Below are 16,042 nucleotides of genomic sequence, written 5' to 3'. Positions count from 1 at the left end.
TTGCTTCCTGTCTTTGTGTGCACTGTGTCATTTTTAAGTGTATTTCAATTTTTGATAGTATATTAAAGTCTAGTGATTGGAGCAGGTTTTTTTTTTTTTTTGCTATATTGAATGAAAAAAAATTTTAAAATTTTCCCCATTTTTTTTTTACATTAGTTTAAAAAAAAATCCACAATTTCAAATCTCATTTTCCCTTAATGCACAGGACACGAAGTCATCTACAGAAAACTCTCCCATATATGTCTTTCTTTTATAAGATTCCTGATAATTCCCTAAGGGCGTTTTTTTTTTCTCTCTTGGACAAAGTTGAATAATAATACAGCATTTAAAAATTATTTGTCTTATTCAGTAACATCATTTCTTTTCAATTACCTTAGAAAAATGGTTTGAGATCAACATAGGTTTTTTATCCCTTGCTGGCATTTTGGTTTACTGTGACCTCACTATTTTACTTTTGTTTAGGAACCCATGGATCTGATCAAAATAGAAAAGAAGTTAAATGAAAGAACCTACAAAGTACCTGAAGACTTTGAGAGAGACATGAACCTTGTCTTTGATAACTGTATTAAGTACCATGGTGAAGACAGTGGTCAGTTGTTGTTTTTCTTTTCCGCACCATGCCTTTTTGTTTAGTAGTATTTATATTTATATACATTATTTATAATTTAAAAAGAAAAACAAATAAACATTTTTATTACTATTTTTTAAAAATTATAATTAATGGTTCTGAAAGAAACAAATATTATTTCTAGTTTTATGCAGATCAAACTTTAGCCTAAAACATGCCTGTTATATTATTTCTTTTCATCCTCTCAGATTTCGGATACATGGCTGAGAATTTAAAGGGAGTGTTTGAAAGAAGCATGAGAAGAACATTTAGAGTATACCTGGAGCCAGCGTACCACCGGACATCTCGACGACGGGACAAAGTTGTTGAGTCCGGTTATATTACAGAATATGCATATTCTGGTTCTAGAGCGCAAAGAAAACGATCCCAAAAAGTTGTAAGTTGTTTAAGAAGAATATTTGAATGATTCATGTTTAATAATATAAACTTCATAATTGTATTCTGTTTCTTAAATATAAAAAAAACTATTTGTATGAAAGAGTAATTTTATTTTCCCCACCTTTGAATTGTAGTACAGTTTAAGTTAAATAATTTCTTTTTTTTTTTGTCCAAACTTTTTCCAAAGATTTGGTTGATTAGATTCATTTTATTTCTACTTGCCTTTTTTTTCTTCAGAATTCAGATTCTGATTCCGAGCTAGAACCTTTTGTAACAGGCCGTGTCATGTATCCATCAGGAAGAAAATGGGGAGCTGATGAAGCTGAAAGTGAAATGAAAAAGTAAGATTTGTCTCCTGTTGTTGGGATACTTTATAAAATAATTCTAAACCATGATTCCAATTTGTTGCAATAGATCCATATTATTATTTTCCCCTTTCTTGTCTTAACTTTGCACATAATGTCTTTGTAATCCTATGTTATAAAAGGATAGTTCTGCCTTTTAGTTGTTTTCCTTTATAGATTCTTAACCAGTTCTCCTTAAAACAGTTTCAAGGAAAAATCTTCATAAAAAGTGACAGTGTAAATACCTTTGAAATATTTCCCAAGTGTATCCATCCATTGAACAAATCTTTCCAATCATATCTCTCCTAAGCTATTGTCTCTATGCCTGAACTCTTAGCTGTTGTAGATCTGCCTTTTCATTATCAAGCCATCGTATTAATGGTCAGCCTTTGGGTCTCCTGCCTTTTGTATTTTGCTGGTATACTATTTTTGCTCTTTTATTGACTGACATTTTTTCTGGGTGACCTCCCCATGTAATCTATTTATTTATATTTCCATCACTATAGACGGGACTACATATAAATGGTATATATCCTGGTTAGTGTGCGTCCTCCATACAATTTCATCTTGTGTAGCACCATAAATTATTCTAAGGATTTTCTTTTCCAAGTATTTAGCAGATTTTCTGTCACTGTCCAGGTTTCATTTACATACATGGCTACTGGATGATTTTTGTATATAATTTTCTTTCTTTTCCTTTATATACTCCTCTTTGTGAGTATCTGCTGAGTGCTAAAGTATGCTGCCTCCTTCTTTTCTTTCTGCCATTGGGTCATTTTTAGAATGTATTGTTCTTCCTAAGTAGTAGAGTGTTTATAAATACGTATATAGTTTCAAGGTAAAAGGTTAACAAGTTGAATGTATTTTGCAGAGATGAAGCAAAGACCACTGAAGAAGATGGTGAAGATCCTGGATTGAAACCACGTGCAACATGGAGCTATCGTCGTGAATTGTTAGGAGATGAAGCAGGAAAGTTTGAATCTTACATTCCAAAGGCCAACAAGCCAAACAAAAGTGAAGCGGAAGAAAAAGTGAAGAGAGTACCAGTGGACCTCAGCAAGTTTCCTGGAGCCAAATTTCGCTATTCAACTCCTATTGTAGATGTTCCTGTGAAAAATTCCTGCTTTATTGTTAACCAGTATGTTAAAAAACAAAAGCCAAAGGAAGCTGCTCCAATCATACCTCAGGTAGCTACTCCTGTGAGTGCATCAGGGAAACCTCCAGTGAAGGTGGTGAAGATCTCCCGTGAGGAGTATGAGAAGCTACTTGCTCAGAAAAAGATTACTGTTATTGACTCCAGTAGCCCAGCTGGTCAGATTGTTAAATTAAAAGCTGGTTTGCAGCTGAAGGAAACAAACAACCCAGCTGCAAAGTCTGCAAACCAGCTTTCAGCAGATGTTGCACCATCACCTGTCTCTGTTCCATCCATCGGATCTGAAACAGAGCCTGTAACCAGGGTAGTGAAGAAAACTGCCTTGGACATTAAGGAACGCCTCCGGCAGGTGAATGAAAAGTTAGCCAACAGGCTAAAAAGTCCCATTACAAAAGAAGAAATTGTGTGTACCAATTCTAGGATTGTGCAAGGACAAATTATTTATAATGTATCCCCCAACAAAATGGGTGGTCAGATCACTCTTAGTGGGTTGGAGTTAAATCAAACTTTATCTGATTTTAAGACTAAACGTACTAGCAACTATTGCAATTTTGAATATTTAAATAATAAAAAATCCAGTTCTCCTCTTAGTGAAAAAACTCCACCTGTCAAAAAAGTGAGATTCAGTGATGAAATTACTTCTGTGAGTAAAGAGTCATTAAAATTGGATGAAACTCCCAAAGCTACTGAACAATCAAGTGTTGAATTGGAATTCAGAAAGAGGCTACAAGATAGTCCATCAACACAACAGTCAACTGACCTAAAAAAGCCATCTCTTTTGGCTTCCCCTTCAAGCTCTAAAACTACATTTGTCCAAAACTCTGTGTATGACAAGTGGAAAAATAGGGCTAAGAGAACAATGGGGAAATTATCCAGCGAAGGAGAAGACAAAAGAGGTAAAAGGACATTAGAGGACAGCTATTCTTCACTAGATAGTCAGGTTCCTTGCAAATACCTGAAAACAGCTACAGGGGAACATTCCGCAAAAAAAGACGATGAATTGAATCAAGCTCTTTATAAGGATCTTAATATTTTTCCAGACACGTCACATTTAGATGACTCGTCCAGATTACTTTCTGATAGTGTAGAAGCCAAAAATGGTTCTCTTTCAGAAATGAATGAATTAACTGAAAATTCTTCCTTTGAATCCCCTGAACTTCTTCAGAGAGAAACAGATTCTACACAGAAACCTACATGCTCCAATTCTGTTTCACTGACATCATCAGAAGTCCCCACTTTATCCACCACATCACCGTCCACATCTGCATCGACAGTTTCTTTCCATCCACCACCATCATTCAAACTAAGTGGTCTAACATCTCAGCTCGCCCAAGCTATTGCACTGAAGAAAAAGACTGTCTTAGGAGAGAATGTTTTTGAAAACTGTGACTCACCACGCAGCCCTCCACTTCTGGAACCCATGGAGGACACTCAGGACTTGAGAGAAACAAGAGACAGTACACCAGATGATGATGAGATGCCAGTGCTTGTGCCTGATCACATGCCTCCAACCCTTGTGGAGCCAGGAATGGATAATATTTTTCAGCGTATGATGAATTCTGAAAAAAGTAAAATTTAACTTGATTTTGCACATGTTTTAATTAAATTTCATTAGTAATGTATGCTCATCCGTTTGTCTTTTCTACTGCTTTTTTGTCCTTTATTTCATCTTGAAGAAAGCTAAGAATAAATACTTAATGAACATAGCTTTGTTTGTTGGAAGGCTCAACTTCCTCTACTACTGTATCATTGACTGAGTTAGTGTACTTACTGTTCTAAATAAAAGCTGTGAAATGTATTTCTGGTTATGATCTAATGTCTAACTTTGTTTGGCTGTATGCATTAAGATTGTATTTCAGTTGATGGAAATAGTTTTAAGAGAGAAAAGTTGTTTCATGGTTTTCTCCTATTCAATCTGAAAGAAAGTGATTGAAAAGGCAACTGTCTTATTAACTGTACACTATGTTGTTTGTAGGCTAATAGATTTTCATTTGTTGGGGGTATGTGAGGGAGCATAAGAACTTCAATCAAGTAAATATCTTCGTTAAGAAATTTGACAAAAGTCTTCAATTATGGACACAGATGCAACTAGTATCATGGTTGTTTTCTGTTGTCTTGAAAAAGTGATATAAAATTATTGAGTAGATTTAAGAAACAAAATATATACATTGTATACATTTTAAAAGTCTTTTTGATTGAATAATTAAAATGGAATACAGTTTTGTTCTTGTATTGAGTGCAGATTTTATGTTTACTCTGAATTCTATCTTTAAGGAACAAGGTCTCTGTAGAGATTAAACTCTGCCTTTACCTCTAGATTTGTTAATAATGTGCAATATGTAGTTTTTATATCTAGCTAGTATTAAATTGATTTGTTTATAACTAACTCCTTTTATTCAGTAGTTTATTGAAACACAATTTTGTCTATGTGACCAGCTTCTGTATTATAACTATAACCTAGTTTCAGTTAGTTGTTCTGTACATCACTAAATCAAGAGTATTTGCTGATATTGGTGTTAGCATTAGTGTAGATATCCAGGCTTCAGTTCTAAGACTGCTGAAGAATTTGTGTTAACAGACCTGTAAGCACATTGACTAAAGAACTTCTTATTTCATCATGAAGCTAATCAGAGACTTATAATTTTTCATTAAACTAGCTAAATTCAATGTTATATATGTATAATAGTCACTGTTTTAAAACCTCCTGTTAATGTAAAGAGATGTACCAAGTTTCAAAAGAAAAGTGTGACTGGTAAAAAGGAGGTAAATTATGAAATATCTTCATATAGAATTAATATTGAAATCGTGTATAGAATATAGGATTTGATATATCTAGATTGTAAGCTCTACATTTGTTATTAATATACAGTCACCTTATAAGGTAAGGAAAAAAGTTGTCCTCTTCATATGGGAGGATTTAATCATAAAATAAAACTTGAGGGTAACTTACTGTTTCTAACTCGTAGATTTACCAATCCCTTAGTCTGTTGGGGCACACATCAAGATACAACTTTTAATAGTCAGACTATGCTGTGCTCTTGATAATCATAAACATGAGTGTGATTTTGTTTTTTGTAAAAAAGAAACTTGTGTGAGTTTATCCTAAACCTTGATAGAAAGGTCAGTTGAGAAACAGAAGTTAGTGTGATTTTATCATTTGGTGAATTCTGAAGATTTTTTGAGAGTCATTTGAAACTGTTTAATATCATCTACTCCATCATCTTGATGTAGCATAGCTCTATTCCTACAGTCGCTTTCATTACATTGATCTGATTAAATTGAGAGGCACCTTCACTATCAAGAATTGGCATGTGTGATCCACTTGCATTGAAAGTCAAATTAAGTAATCAATCCATTTTTTTTTTTTTTAACTCTAGAAAAACTATAGAAGATTTGTTTATATATATTAAATTTACCTTAAAACCAATTGCTACTAATAATAACTATAGGAATAAACCTATATATACATTGCCTTCTTTGCTTAGTGAGAACATTTAAGATGTTTTATTGTAAGTCATTTTGAATTTCATTTAATGATGTTTTTTTTTTTCATTTTTATAAGTTACTTTTAAAAACAACAAATTAATTATTTATTTTTTTTTTTAATACAAAAGATGAAATATTAATTTATAATGTAAAGAAATTTACAACATAACTTAATGTGTGTGTGAATATATAATATATATATACACATATATATATTATTTGAACCTGTATTGATGTACATTTAACATTGTAAGTTTCTTGCAATTGATTTTTTTTTATTCTATTATATTTTGTTCAAAAAAATCAGCTTTCTTTTTATTTGTGTATAGTATACAAAACCTTTTGATGTCAGCATATAGATATATAAAGCTTACTGCATTTTAGTTTCTACATGGATATCTATAGTGGAATTATTTTTTCCTTGTTCAGATTTCAATCTTGAAGCCATTCCTTAAATGTTTTTGTTTTTCAGAATTCATTCATGGCTGTACATTTTAAATCAATGCTTCTGCAGACGAATGTATTTGATTTACTTTTGATTTATTTCCCAAAGGGCCATAAGAACTTCAAAATGTTTGGAATTTTCTTCACAAATATTTTGTTCATTTTTTTTTTGAGCTCATTTAGTTGTCTTCCTAATTTGCTTCAAGTTCTACTGAATTTTTGTTGGTCCCTAGAGCAAGACTTTTTTCATGTAAAGTGTTTTGAACTTTGGTTTAATCTGTGAAAACAAAATGCATTGCTTGCGATTGTGTGTGTCTCAATGAAATGTCTGGTTGAGTTGTTTGTTTCCATTCATATCTACACCTACCAAGAGGACTTGTCAGAAATAAAACATCATGTATTTTAGTCTTGGAATTGGTTTATCATTCTACAAGCTGTTTTTTTTTTTTTTTTTTTTTAAATCTATGTTTAGTGTATGTATGTTATTTGGCTTGGGTGACTTTTAGTCATTGCAGGTGATCTGACGTGCTTCATTGTACTTTTCAGTATCTGATACAATGTAATGGTATTCGTCTTTTTACAAACCTACTTGCATTATGTTGCCGACACTTTAATTGCAGTGGTATTTATTAGTTTATGAATACATTATCGGATTAGATTCATTCACAGATTCACTCAACATGCAAATAAAAGAATCTGTCAGTAACAAGTGTTGGATTTCATTAAATAATTTAATTCAACATAATTTTAAAATTGCAGTTCTTCATTATACATGATCTGTACAGAGAACAAATTGCACAAGTTAAAATTGCATTCCATAAATATCTTGCACAAAAGTGTCTAAAAGGCATACATTCAAAGTAATAGTCATGGCAAACGTTAGAAAACTATACAGCAGTTTAAATTACAAATTGCATCAGAGATATTAAAACAATCAGGTGAAATGTATTCTGTGTGGAGTATAATCCAAATGCATTGTGGGGTATAATCCAAAGGCATGAAGTCCAAAGAATCGACTATGTCACTTATATAGTTTTGAAGATCTATGTACAAAATATCACACAAACAAAATGAGTTTTTTTTTGTTCTACAAGGAGATTGCACGCTGTTAATGCCGTAGTTTATTGTCTATTGCGACAGCCACACAAGGAGAATGGTGCAACAGAGAACGATGAGATAGACATTTCTTGAAGTCAAGGAGCTGCTGTTGTAGTCGACGTGGATGAGCCTAATGCTGCTGTGTCTGGCGTTTTCACTGCGTTGGGGGGCAGCGGCGTAGTTGTAGTTCTGTATGAAGTTAACAATGTTCAGCTCCAGCTTAGCATTGCTACCTGCTGCTGCTGGTACTTGGTGGTTTATCTGGCTTAGAAAATCCAGATCTTTCTGGGTGGCTTCTGGGAAGAGCTGTTTCCTGTCTGGCACAGAGGAAGCATGGGATTCCTCTGTGTGACCGGAAATAATCTCCTGCTCGAGCTCAGCCCTGGTTTTCATGGAAGCTTTTAGGATCTCGCGTGCAATCTGGTGCGAGTCCATGTGGTTCTCTGCATTCTTGTTGGAGATATAGTTTCTAAGGTCCTTGTTATCGACAGCCTTGGTCTCGGAGGAGCTTTTTGACTGGATGGAACACAGGCCGTTAATCCGGGTGACCCACTGTGAATCTAGGGTATCTTGGACTCGTTTCAGATTCTTCAAGGTAGGGCAATCGGACAAGGCGGAATGGAGACACAAAAGAACCATTTGATATTCACTGAAATAGAAAAGAATAAAAAAAATTGTACATCAAACTGTTTTTTATTCCTCTACTATTTATGCTTTAAATGTTTGAGCAAAAAGTAAACTAAAAGAAATATTTAGTGCACTACTTACATGCAGATGTGCTTTGCAATAGTGACCGCTTGGCTCATGTGATCAACGTTAGCATTGTATAGGTCAAGCAATGAAGTGAATGGGGCAACACAAGACTGCACCCTGTGTCCAAAGTGGCGTGGGCAGCTTATCCTACCGGTATGAGCGGTGGACGACTCCTGGTTACTCTGTGTGGTTCTGTCAGCGTTAAAAGCCAAAGTGGACGCTGGTACGATGGATAAGATAAGAAGGCTGATCAGCATAGGTGAAATAAACAAACTGCAGCCGTCTCTCAGTGAGGAGGTTCTGCTCAGATGTAAAAAATCCATGAGTCCGCTTTGGCGTTGCAGAGAGTCAGTGGTGACATGAACACGTTTCACGCGTGTAGACATCTGTTGCTCTGGTATTTCCAGGTGGCAAGAGTTGCATTCTAAACACATTGCACAACTTGATGTGTCGGCACTTGTAGGATAAACTGATGACCGTCTTCGTGCAGAGCAGGCGAAAATAGTATCCATGCTATACACGTTATTGAGTGTACAGTAGTCAAACAAAATGGATTCTGAGAGTAGCCGACGTTAAGGCGTAGAGTGTGGGAAACGATATGAAGCCCAGACCGTGGTAGCTCAGATTTTATAGGGAAGAGCCGCATTCCATTGGACAATACAAGGACTCCATTGAATAGACCCGAACACTGGACCGAAACCACCCGGCAAACAAAAATCTCCAAGCCATTGAAATCTGGTCAAATTGTCGACACTTGATGCTAGCGGCCCCAGCAATTTGGCTATCCGATGTCTCCCCCACTTCCCCCCTCCAGCCCCTTCCTAGACTCCCCCCCTCTACGACCCTCCACCCCTCTCCAGTCACGACACTTGTCACCGTTCCTCCATTGTGTACCCGATTTTCCCACCACCCTAGGGTCGACCTGTTGTGAACCCCCTTTTGCTTGGCACGGATGAGGTCTGCAATCTAAATTCCTTTTCCCGCTTTTCTCTACATAATTTAGACCGTCATTAAAAAATAAAAAAAATTCTTGATCTAGATTATAAATATATTGTTTCAAAATTAAACGAAGTATTCATTAATACGTATCATTGTGTACAACGGAGAGCATGTATGTTTTCTGAAAATTGGCTTTGACTCTTTTTTAAATTGCAAAGCTGTGAGGTTGCATAAGAACTAGGCTCTAAATATTGAGGCCTAGAGAAATTTCGGCACGAGACTGGCATAAAGCCCACTAAAAGGGAAACCATGGAATGGTTGGGTTTGGGTCCATCTTACAGGCTACAATTTAAGTTTTGTGTTAAATGTTCACTTTTTTTTCATGCTTGAATTAAATTGAGACTGCAGCGTGAGAGTCTGGGATCATACCTGTATCGGGTTATAGATTGCTAGTGAAATAATAATAATAACATTGAATTCAAAGACTTTCTAATGCTCTTCAACATTTTCCCCCTACTCATTTTGTTTTTATATTTTGAATTGAAACAAGAATATAAGAATATGAAATGTTAGCAAACATTAAATATTCAAACTGGAGTCATACATCGTTTTGATAAATATATATATATATATATATATATATATATATATATATATATATATATATATATATATATATATATATATATATATATATATATATATATATATATATATTTTATTATTATTATTATTATTAGGGCTATCTTTATTGCTATTATTAAGTGAAGGATAAATCACAAATAACATGATGAACATCAATGCTATAAATACTTTTCTTTCTAAACCAAAATGAAAAGAGACGATTTAGGAATTATCGTTATTTGGAAAGTGTTTTGTAAGATGTTGAGTGCTGATACTGTGATTAATTTTTAGGACAAAGACTCTATTTGTAGTTCATTTCAATAATAATGTTTCCCCTGATGTGTATGTAATATCAAAGTATATTTCAAATCGTTCTTCAGATAACATACTTTATTATTTCGTTGTTGTTGTTTTTCTCTGTGGAGCTACATGTTTGCACCTCCTCCCTGCTGACCAGATAAACAAAGAACTAGATGGACTTGACAGTGTAAGTGTCATGTTCAAATGATTAGAAATTCCATCACGCACGAACCAACCCCAGCAACAATACGGAATCTTAGGCGCTCGACCAGGACAAAAAAGTTGTGCACAGTAAGTGAAACTCTGGGCATCAAAGCTGACCGCGAAGAAAGTCACGCCATCCCTACTCTTGACAAATTCCAAGGGTTTTAGTTTGTACCCGAAGACATCTAAAACCACTATATCAGCCCCCACCCTTTCGGACAGGACGTAGGCCTATAGGACAAACACTGCCCAAGGGAGGCTATTGTTCACGCCCGCGGCTAGGAATGTTGGCGGGTGATCTGCCCGTTTCATTTCGCGGCAAATATTGCAGGACTGTGCTCAAAGGCGCATCCCTTGGGTAAATAGGATTTAACTAAGGGGGCCCAGGTGTAAAGGAAATACCATACATTAAAATAATTGTAATTATTAGCAGTCTAAATAAGTCTCTCTATATATAATAATCTTCGATATAGATTTCAGTTATACAATTCACTCTAAAATCATTATCTTTTAAGTTACAAACAATCCTAACAAATAATAAATAAAATAAAGAGATATGCTCTAGGTTAAATGTCATCTTTATTCATCATTTGCTTGAGCACTTAGCTTCAATACTAGTACTATACACGTATAGGCTACATTTAAAGCACTATCTTATGTCGCCCTGAGGTTATGACCTACATGCAAATTCTTCAGGTCTATAGAAAAACAAAAACAATAGTCTATCCAATAATCCAACATGTCAATGCGTTTGAACTCGTTCGAGAATTTGATCAACAACATATTAGAAAAAGTTGTCTTTGCATAATTTTATGTAAAATTGAGTATTTTTAACCTCACCCCCCCCCCCCCAAAAAAAAAGATCCTCACTGAGATAAATAATAATAATAATAATAATATAATAATCTTTATTATCCGTAAGGAAATTTGTCTTACAATTTGTGCATTACACCAAACAAAAAAACATTATAACTATAAGAAACCAAAAGTGTACATTCACACCAGACTCACTCATAATTTACATGTGACAAAGTTTATACCAGATTGTTCTTATTTAATGATTTGATTGCCAGGGGAACAAAAGAGTGTTTGTGTCTGTTTGTCTTTGCTATCGGTGTCTTGTATCTCTTTTGTGATGGTAAGGGTGATTCTTTATTTCGAGGATCTTGTTAGCTTGTACAAATGATAGTGTGGATATTTTCACGATATCATTAAATAAAATTGTTTGATTTGATCAAAGTATTTCAATGTAGGCCTATAATTGTTTTGTAAGTTGTATTTGTTGGAGATATATCAGGAAATGATCGTGGTCTTCTAAATAGCCTAAACTAAAAGCCTAGAAAATAGAATTATGTTTATTTAACCCTTAAAATGCGTGTGGTATATTAGCCTCTAAAATCAGAATTGTAATTCCATTTGGCATGCACTCATTGTAAAACAGCTCAGCACTTTAAGGGTTAATATGAGATTTTAATGCATTTTTAGAAATTAACTTTTCCAAAAACTGCACCCTCCCCTTTTGTTTTTTTTTACAACCTGTTGAGTTCCCGCCTCTGATAGTACTTCTACCTGTTGGAACGTAGACCTGGGATTACAAAAGGGGAGGCAAGCGCTAACTGACTCGTCCCGTCTCAGGTAACTACCCATTATCGTCAGGACAAGAGGGCGCTAGTATTCACGAGAGTTATTCAGAATGAGCTGACCAGTACAATCCCCGGTCATTTTAGAGAAGCTGAAAAACTCGAAATGGTAAAGGACAAGAAAAGAAAAAAAAAAGAGGAAAGATTTTGAGATTTCCATCTCTTCCTCGCATTTTTTTTTTTTTTTTTTTAGCCGTTGAAATTGCTGCTGCTTTTACAATTTTACTTCCATTGAAAGGTAATCAACCGAGAATGAGTTTTTTTCCCTCCATGGTACTGAGAGGGTCACCGGACAAGATGAATAACTAGCATCCCGTGCAGCTCGGTCGGTGGCCGTAGTAAGGCCGCGGCTTGAAACCTGACGCTTCAGATGTAAAGAAACATGGACTGTGGCTAATTCTGACCATTAGTAGCCTTGTCTGTTGGCTTTTAACTGTGGTCACAGGTTGAGACAGACTAGGAGCGTCTTGCTGTTGAGAAGGAGGGAGAGAAGAGGAAGGGCGTGGGGTGTCATGATTTTACGCCTCGAGGGTAATCAGTTTTATCTTCGACACCCAGTCTAGGGGTCATTTCAATACAATTAAAGTATAAAATGTTTATTATGGCCTTCTTTTTCATTGCCACCGTTCGCGATCTGAGGGCAATTAAATTATCATGAAATTGAAAGGAAAGAATAGAGCTGAAGATAGACAGTTAACGACAGTAAAAAGTTGTTGATGCGTTAAGTAATAAATATTGAGTGCTCAACATTCAAATGACAACGAGGAGAGGTTTTTACTCCCATTTAAATCTAGATTTATTTAATGGAATCTCTTTTGTATAAAGCGGTGGCAGAGGCGGCCTTAGCAGTACGTGGGCCCCGGGACGAGTGTTACATGCGTACCGACAGGATTCGAGAGTGTAGGTTATATGTATCATACCGTCTAGGTTAGAGATTAAATGCATCCCTTTTAGGAACCATGTGACCCGTGAAAAGATTTTATCCCGTGGCCAGGATGAGGTAGTGGCTCTTCAACGACCTTCTGTCTGGAGACCCCCGTCAACAAGGTGATCATTAAATCACATCCATTTGGTCATGGGTCACAGTACCTTAAGTCAACGCAATGGGTTACCCCGACCCATGCGAGGCCGGAGACGAGCCCATGTGGGGTCCTCCATATTCCTATAATGTACCATTGCTTCCGTGGGGCAGTCATCACCACCCGTATAGCCTCCGTTGGGGAACGACGCAATGGATTTCGGACTGGTTAGCAAGTCTTTCTCACATCCCCATCACTTGCAAGTACACTCGCTAGAGCATACAGTGGTAGCTCACTGGGAGCCCTGTTTGCTCTCGTTCTTAGCCATTTCCGCTTCCCCGGGCGGACGTTTCCACGGAGGTGCCACGCTGAGGCGACGGGAGCATTTCCTCCGTATGTATCATATCAGATCGCCCACAAGCTTGCCTGCCTCTAATGCTATTTCTGAAACTGAAGGGAGTAAATATTACGAAATTTGTAGCCAAAAATATGCTAAAAGCTTTTTTTGGTAAAAGGTAATTGATGCCAGGTGTTACGTGCGCAGCATAATGTAAATGTGAAATGGTGCGAATGCGTGTTGAAAGAGGAAGGTAGAGGAGGGTTAGAAAATGGAGTCATGTAAACCATGGAACTATACTAATTGAACACCAGCTTCGAGTTTTTATGAGCGGAGTGCCGTCGCGCATCTTTTTTTCGCGCATCTTACTTTTTTTTTTGAGGTCGATCGAAGTGGCTCGTGGAGTAAATCTCTTCTTTGGCATCATCATTGATTTCTCAAAAGGTACGATGCGCGAAAAAAGTTGCGCGACGGCTCTTATACTCTCATTGGCTTTGTAAACAACGCGAGGCTGGTGTTCCATTAGTAGGCCTATAGTTCCATGAGTAAACGAGGTCATGAATATATGATTGACATTAGTATTTGTAGAAGCAAGATTAAAGCCCTCGCAATCTACTACTGACGAAGGAACAAAGAGATTAAGACAAATTTGTATTTGGAAAATGATATGCACGGAGCAAAATAGACTTGTTCTTTTAATTATTTGATAGCGTGTGGAATGATTGTGATTGGTACAGACTAAATGGACGAATGTATAGGCCTATGTTATTGAGATAATTCATATCTATTTGAATAAGATTTTTGTATTTCTTAGTACATGTTATGGAGGAGTTAGAATTACAAATTGTTATTATTATTTTTGGTAAACGAATTAATGGACGTTCGATATACATCGAACTTGTCTAACAAGGGGGGGGGGTTACTTGCGCAGCATAGTGTGAATGAGGAATGGTGCGAGTGCGTGTTGAAAGAGGAAGATAGAGAAGGGTCACTAAATGGAGTTATGTAAGCAAGGTTATTATTGACATATTATTAATTGTTGAACCAAAATTTAAGTTCTCATAATCTACTATTGATGGGTCTGTTTGGTATGTGATTAAGAGTCTCGCAACAGACGTAACACCAGGAAAGGTTCCATCTGGATATATCTGCTTCTTGGATACATCTGCTTGTTGGATATATCTGCTTCTTGTATATATCTGCTTCTTGGATATATCTGCTTCTTGAATATATCTGCTTCTTGGATATATCTGCTTCTTGGATATATCTGCTTCTTGGATATATCTGCTTCTTGGATATATCTGCTTCTTGGATACATCTGCTTTTTGGGTCTAAGACACAGGGAAAGTGTGTGTGTGTGTGTGGGGGGGGTTCCTATAGAGTGATACAATGGTTTCAATACACTTTAAAAAAAATGTACTCGTAAGAGTTTGTACATCTTGGGGAGGGAGAGAGAGAGAGAGAGAGAGTGAGAGAAAGAGAGAGAGAGAGAGAGAGAGAGAGAGAAAGTGATAATGAGTTTATTCTATTGGTTATAGGCCTGTTATATTAAATTAAGTATAATTAAATAATTAAAATTTCCTTTGAAGAAAGCCAATAGGCAGATTACGTTAGATTCTAGATATTTGCCACTAACTTTAATATTTAGTTTTAAAGGTGGTACACTAGAAATAGAGGAAGTATTACTTGCGAAACTTACAAAACTGACCAAGGCACAATCAATGCTATTGAAACGGTCAGTTTGGGCGCGAAGGCCAGTGATTGTACTTAGACCAATAAGAAGTGAGCCCTTGCCATTGATGTAATGAAAGTGAAATGGACAAGAAATTCATTCCCATTAAATCTAGTAGACTTCAATATTTTCTTACACTGTCTGGGGCTGTCTAGCCATTCGACATGACTAGTTTGCGACAATATATACGTCTGCGTATTACATAGGCCTGCGAGTTTCCTGCTAATAGATCGAGGTAGGGTGAATAAGATGATCTCCAATAAGTTGTCGTCTGTTGAAATAACAGTCGTCTGGGCTGGACAATACACAGTCTGGCGCTGACCAAGTGGTCACTTAAGCCGAAACAACAAGGGCGGTAACTCGAATTCGTTCTAACGGACCTACTAGAGTTTGACAGACGACAACGACTTCCAAGACAAAAGACTGTTGTTGATGTTCACACCTGGAGGGAGAAAGGGCCAGTTATCATGCCAATGTTTGTTATATAAAGTCTAGAGCAGGGCCTACAAATTGCACTTTGTCGCGATAGCGTGTTATTTAGTGGGGAAAAGGAAAGACATTTAAACAGAAAGGCTGGCGCCTAAATAATTTAATTCATTTGAATTATTTTAACATTTGTTACGCATAATCCAGTGCCGCATAATGCGATAGAGATGTCATGGCTATCAACTCAATACTGCAAGATTTATTTCCCCTTTCTATATATAAAAAAAATTAACTAATTGGTGCATTTTTTATTGATTCGTGTATTGCCTTCGACAATTAGTAATTGTGCAAACTTGATCCGAGAATGGGAAGTGGGAGAAATAAAATGTAGAGACTTTTGGTCCACCCCTACTGTTTGTACTGTTTGTGTCCATTATATGTTTGCACAATATGAAATGTATACATTTCTATAAACAATAACTATTTTGATCTATTTAATTTATTTTGAGTTTGATAAATTTAAATGACAATTTTCAA

General features: G+C 36.0%; 2 protein-coding genes across 2 annotated transcripts in view; one reads left to right on the top strand and one right to left on the bottom strand.

The window, feature by feature from the left end:
* The window catches only part of LOC106069903 (uncharacterized), a 35,197-nt gene extending 28,359 nt beyond the window's left edge, over positions 1–6,838 (top strand). The window contains exons 15-18 of the mRNA XM_013229679.2: positions 463–589; positions 817–1,004; positions 1,244–1,347; positions 2,222–6,838. Of these exons, the coding sequence (XP_013085133.2) occupies positions 463–589; positions 817–1,004; positions 1,244–1,347; positions 2,222–4,082 (2,280 nt within the window). The 3' untranslated portion in view covers positions 4,083–6,838. The remainder of the gene's footprint in view (positions 1–462; positions 590–816; positions 1,005–1,243; positions 1,348–2,221) is intronic.
* A 623-nt stretch (positions 6,839–7,461) lies between these two features.
* Positions 7,462–8,990, bottom strand: LOC106069893 (uncharacterized). The gene is made up of 2 exons (XM_013229662.2): positions 8,300–8,990; positions 7,462–8,180 (listed from the first exon to the last, which is right to left on the bottom strand). The coding sequence occupies exons 1-2, from the start codon at positions 8,794–8,796 to the stop codon at positions 7,562–7,564; spliced, it is 1,116 nt and encodes a 371-aa protein (XP_013085116.2). The 5' UTR covers positions 8,797–8,990; the 3' UTR covers positions 7,462–7,561.
* Between the last annotated feature and the right edge of the window lie 7,052 nt (positions 8,991–16,042).

The sequence above is a fragment of the Biomphalaria glabrata genome, chromosome 10 (genome assembly GCF_947242115.1).
Source record: "Biomphalaria glabrata chromosome 10, xgBioGlab47.1, whole genome shotgun sequence".
NCBI lineage: Eukaryota > Metazoa > Mollusca > Gastropoda > Planorbidae > Biomphalaria > Biomphalaria glabrata.
This window is presented reverse-complemented; position numbering and strand designations above follow the sequence as displayed.

What these genes read in the sequence shown, in the direction of transcription:
- LOC106069893 (XM_013229662.2), bottom strand. Translation starts at nt 8,796, where the DNA reads ATGGATACTATTTTCGCCTGCTCTGCACGAAGACGGTCATCAGTTTAT. An exon ending in ATTGCAAAGCACATCTGCAT is followed by an intron (nt 8,181 to 8,299) that starts GTAAGTAGTGCA and finishes TTTCTATTTCAG; the next exon opens with TGAATATCAAATGGTTCTTT.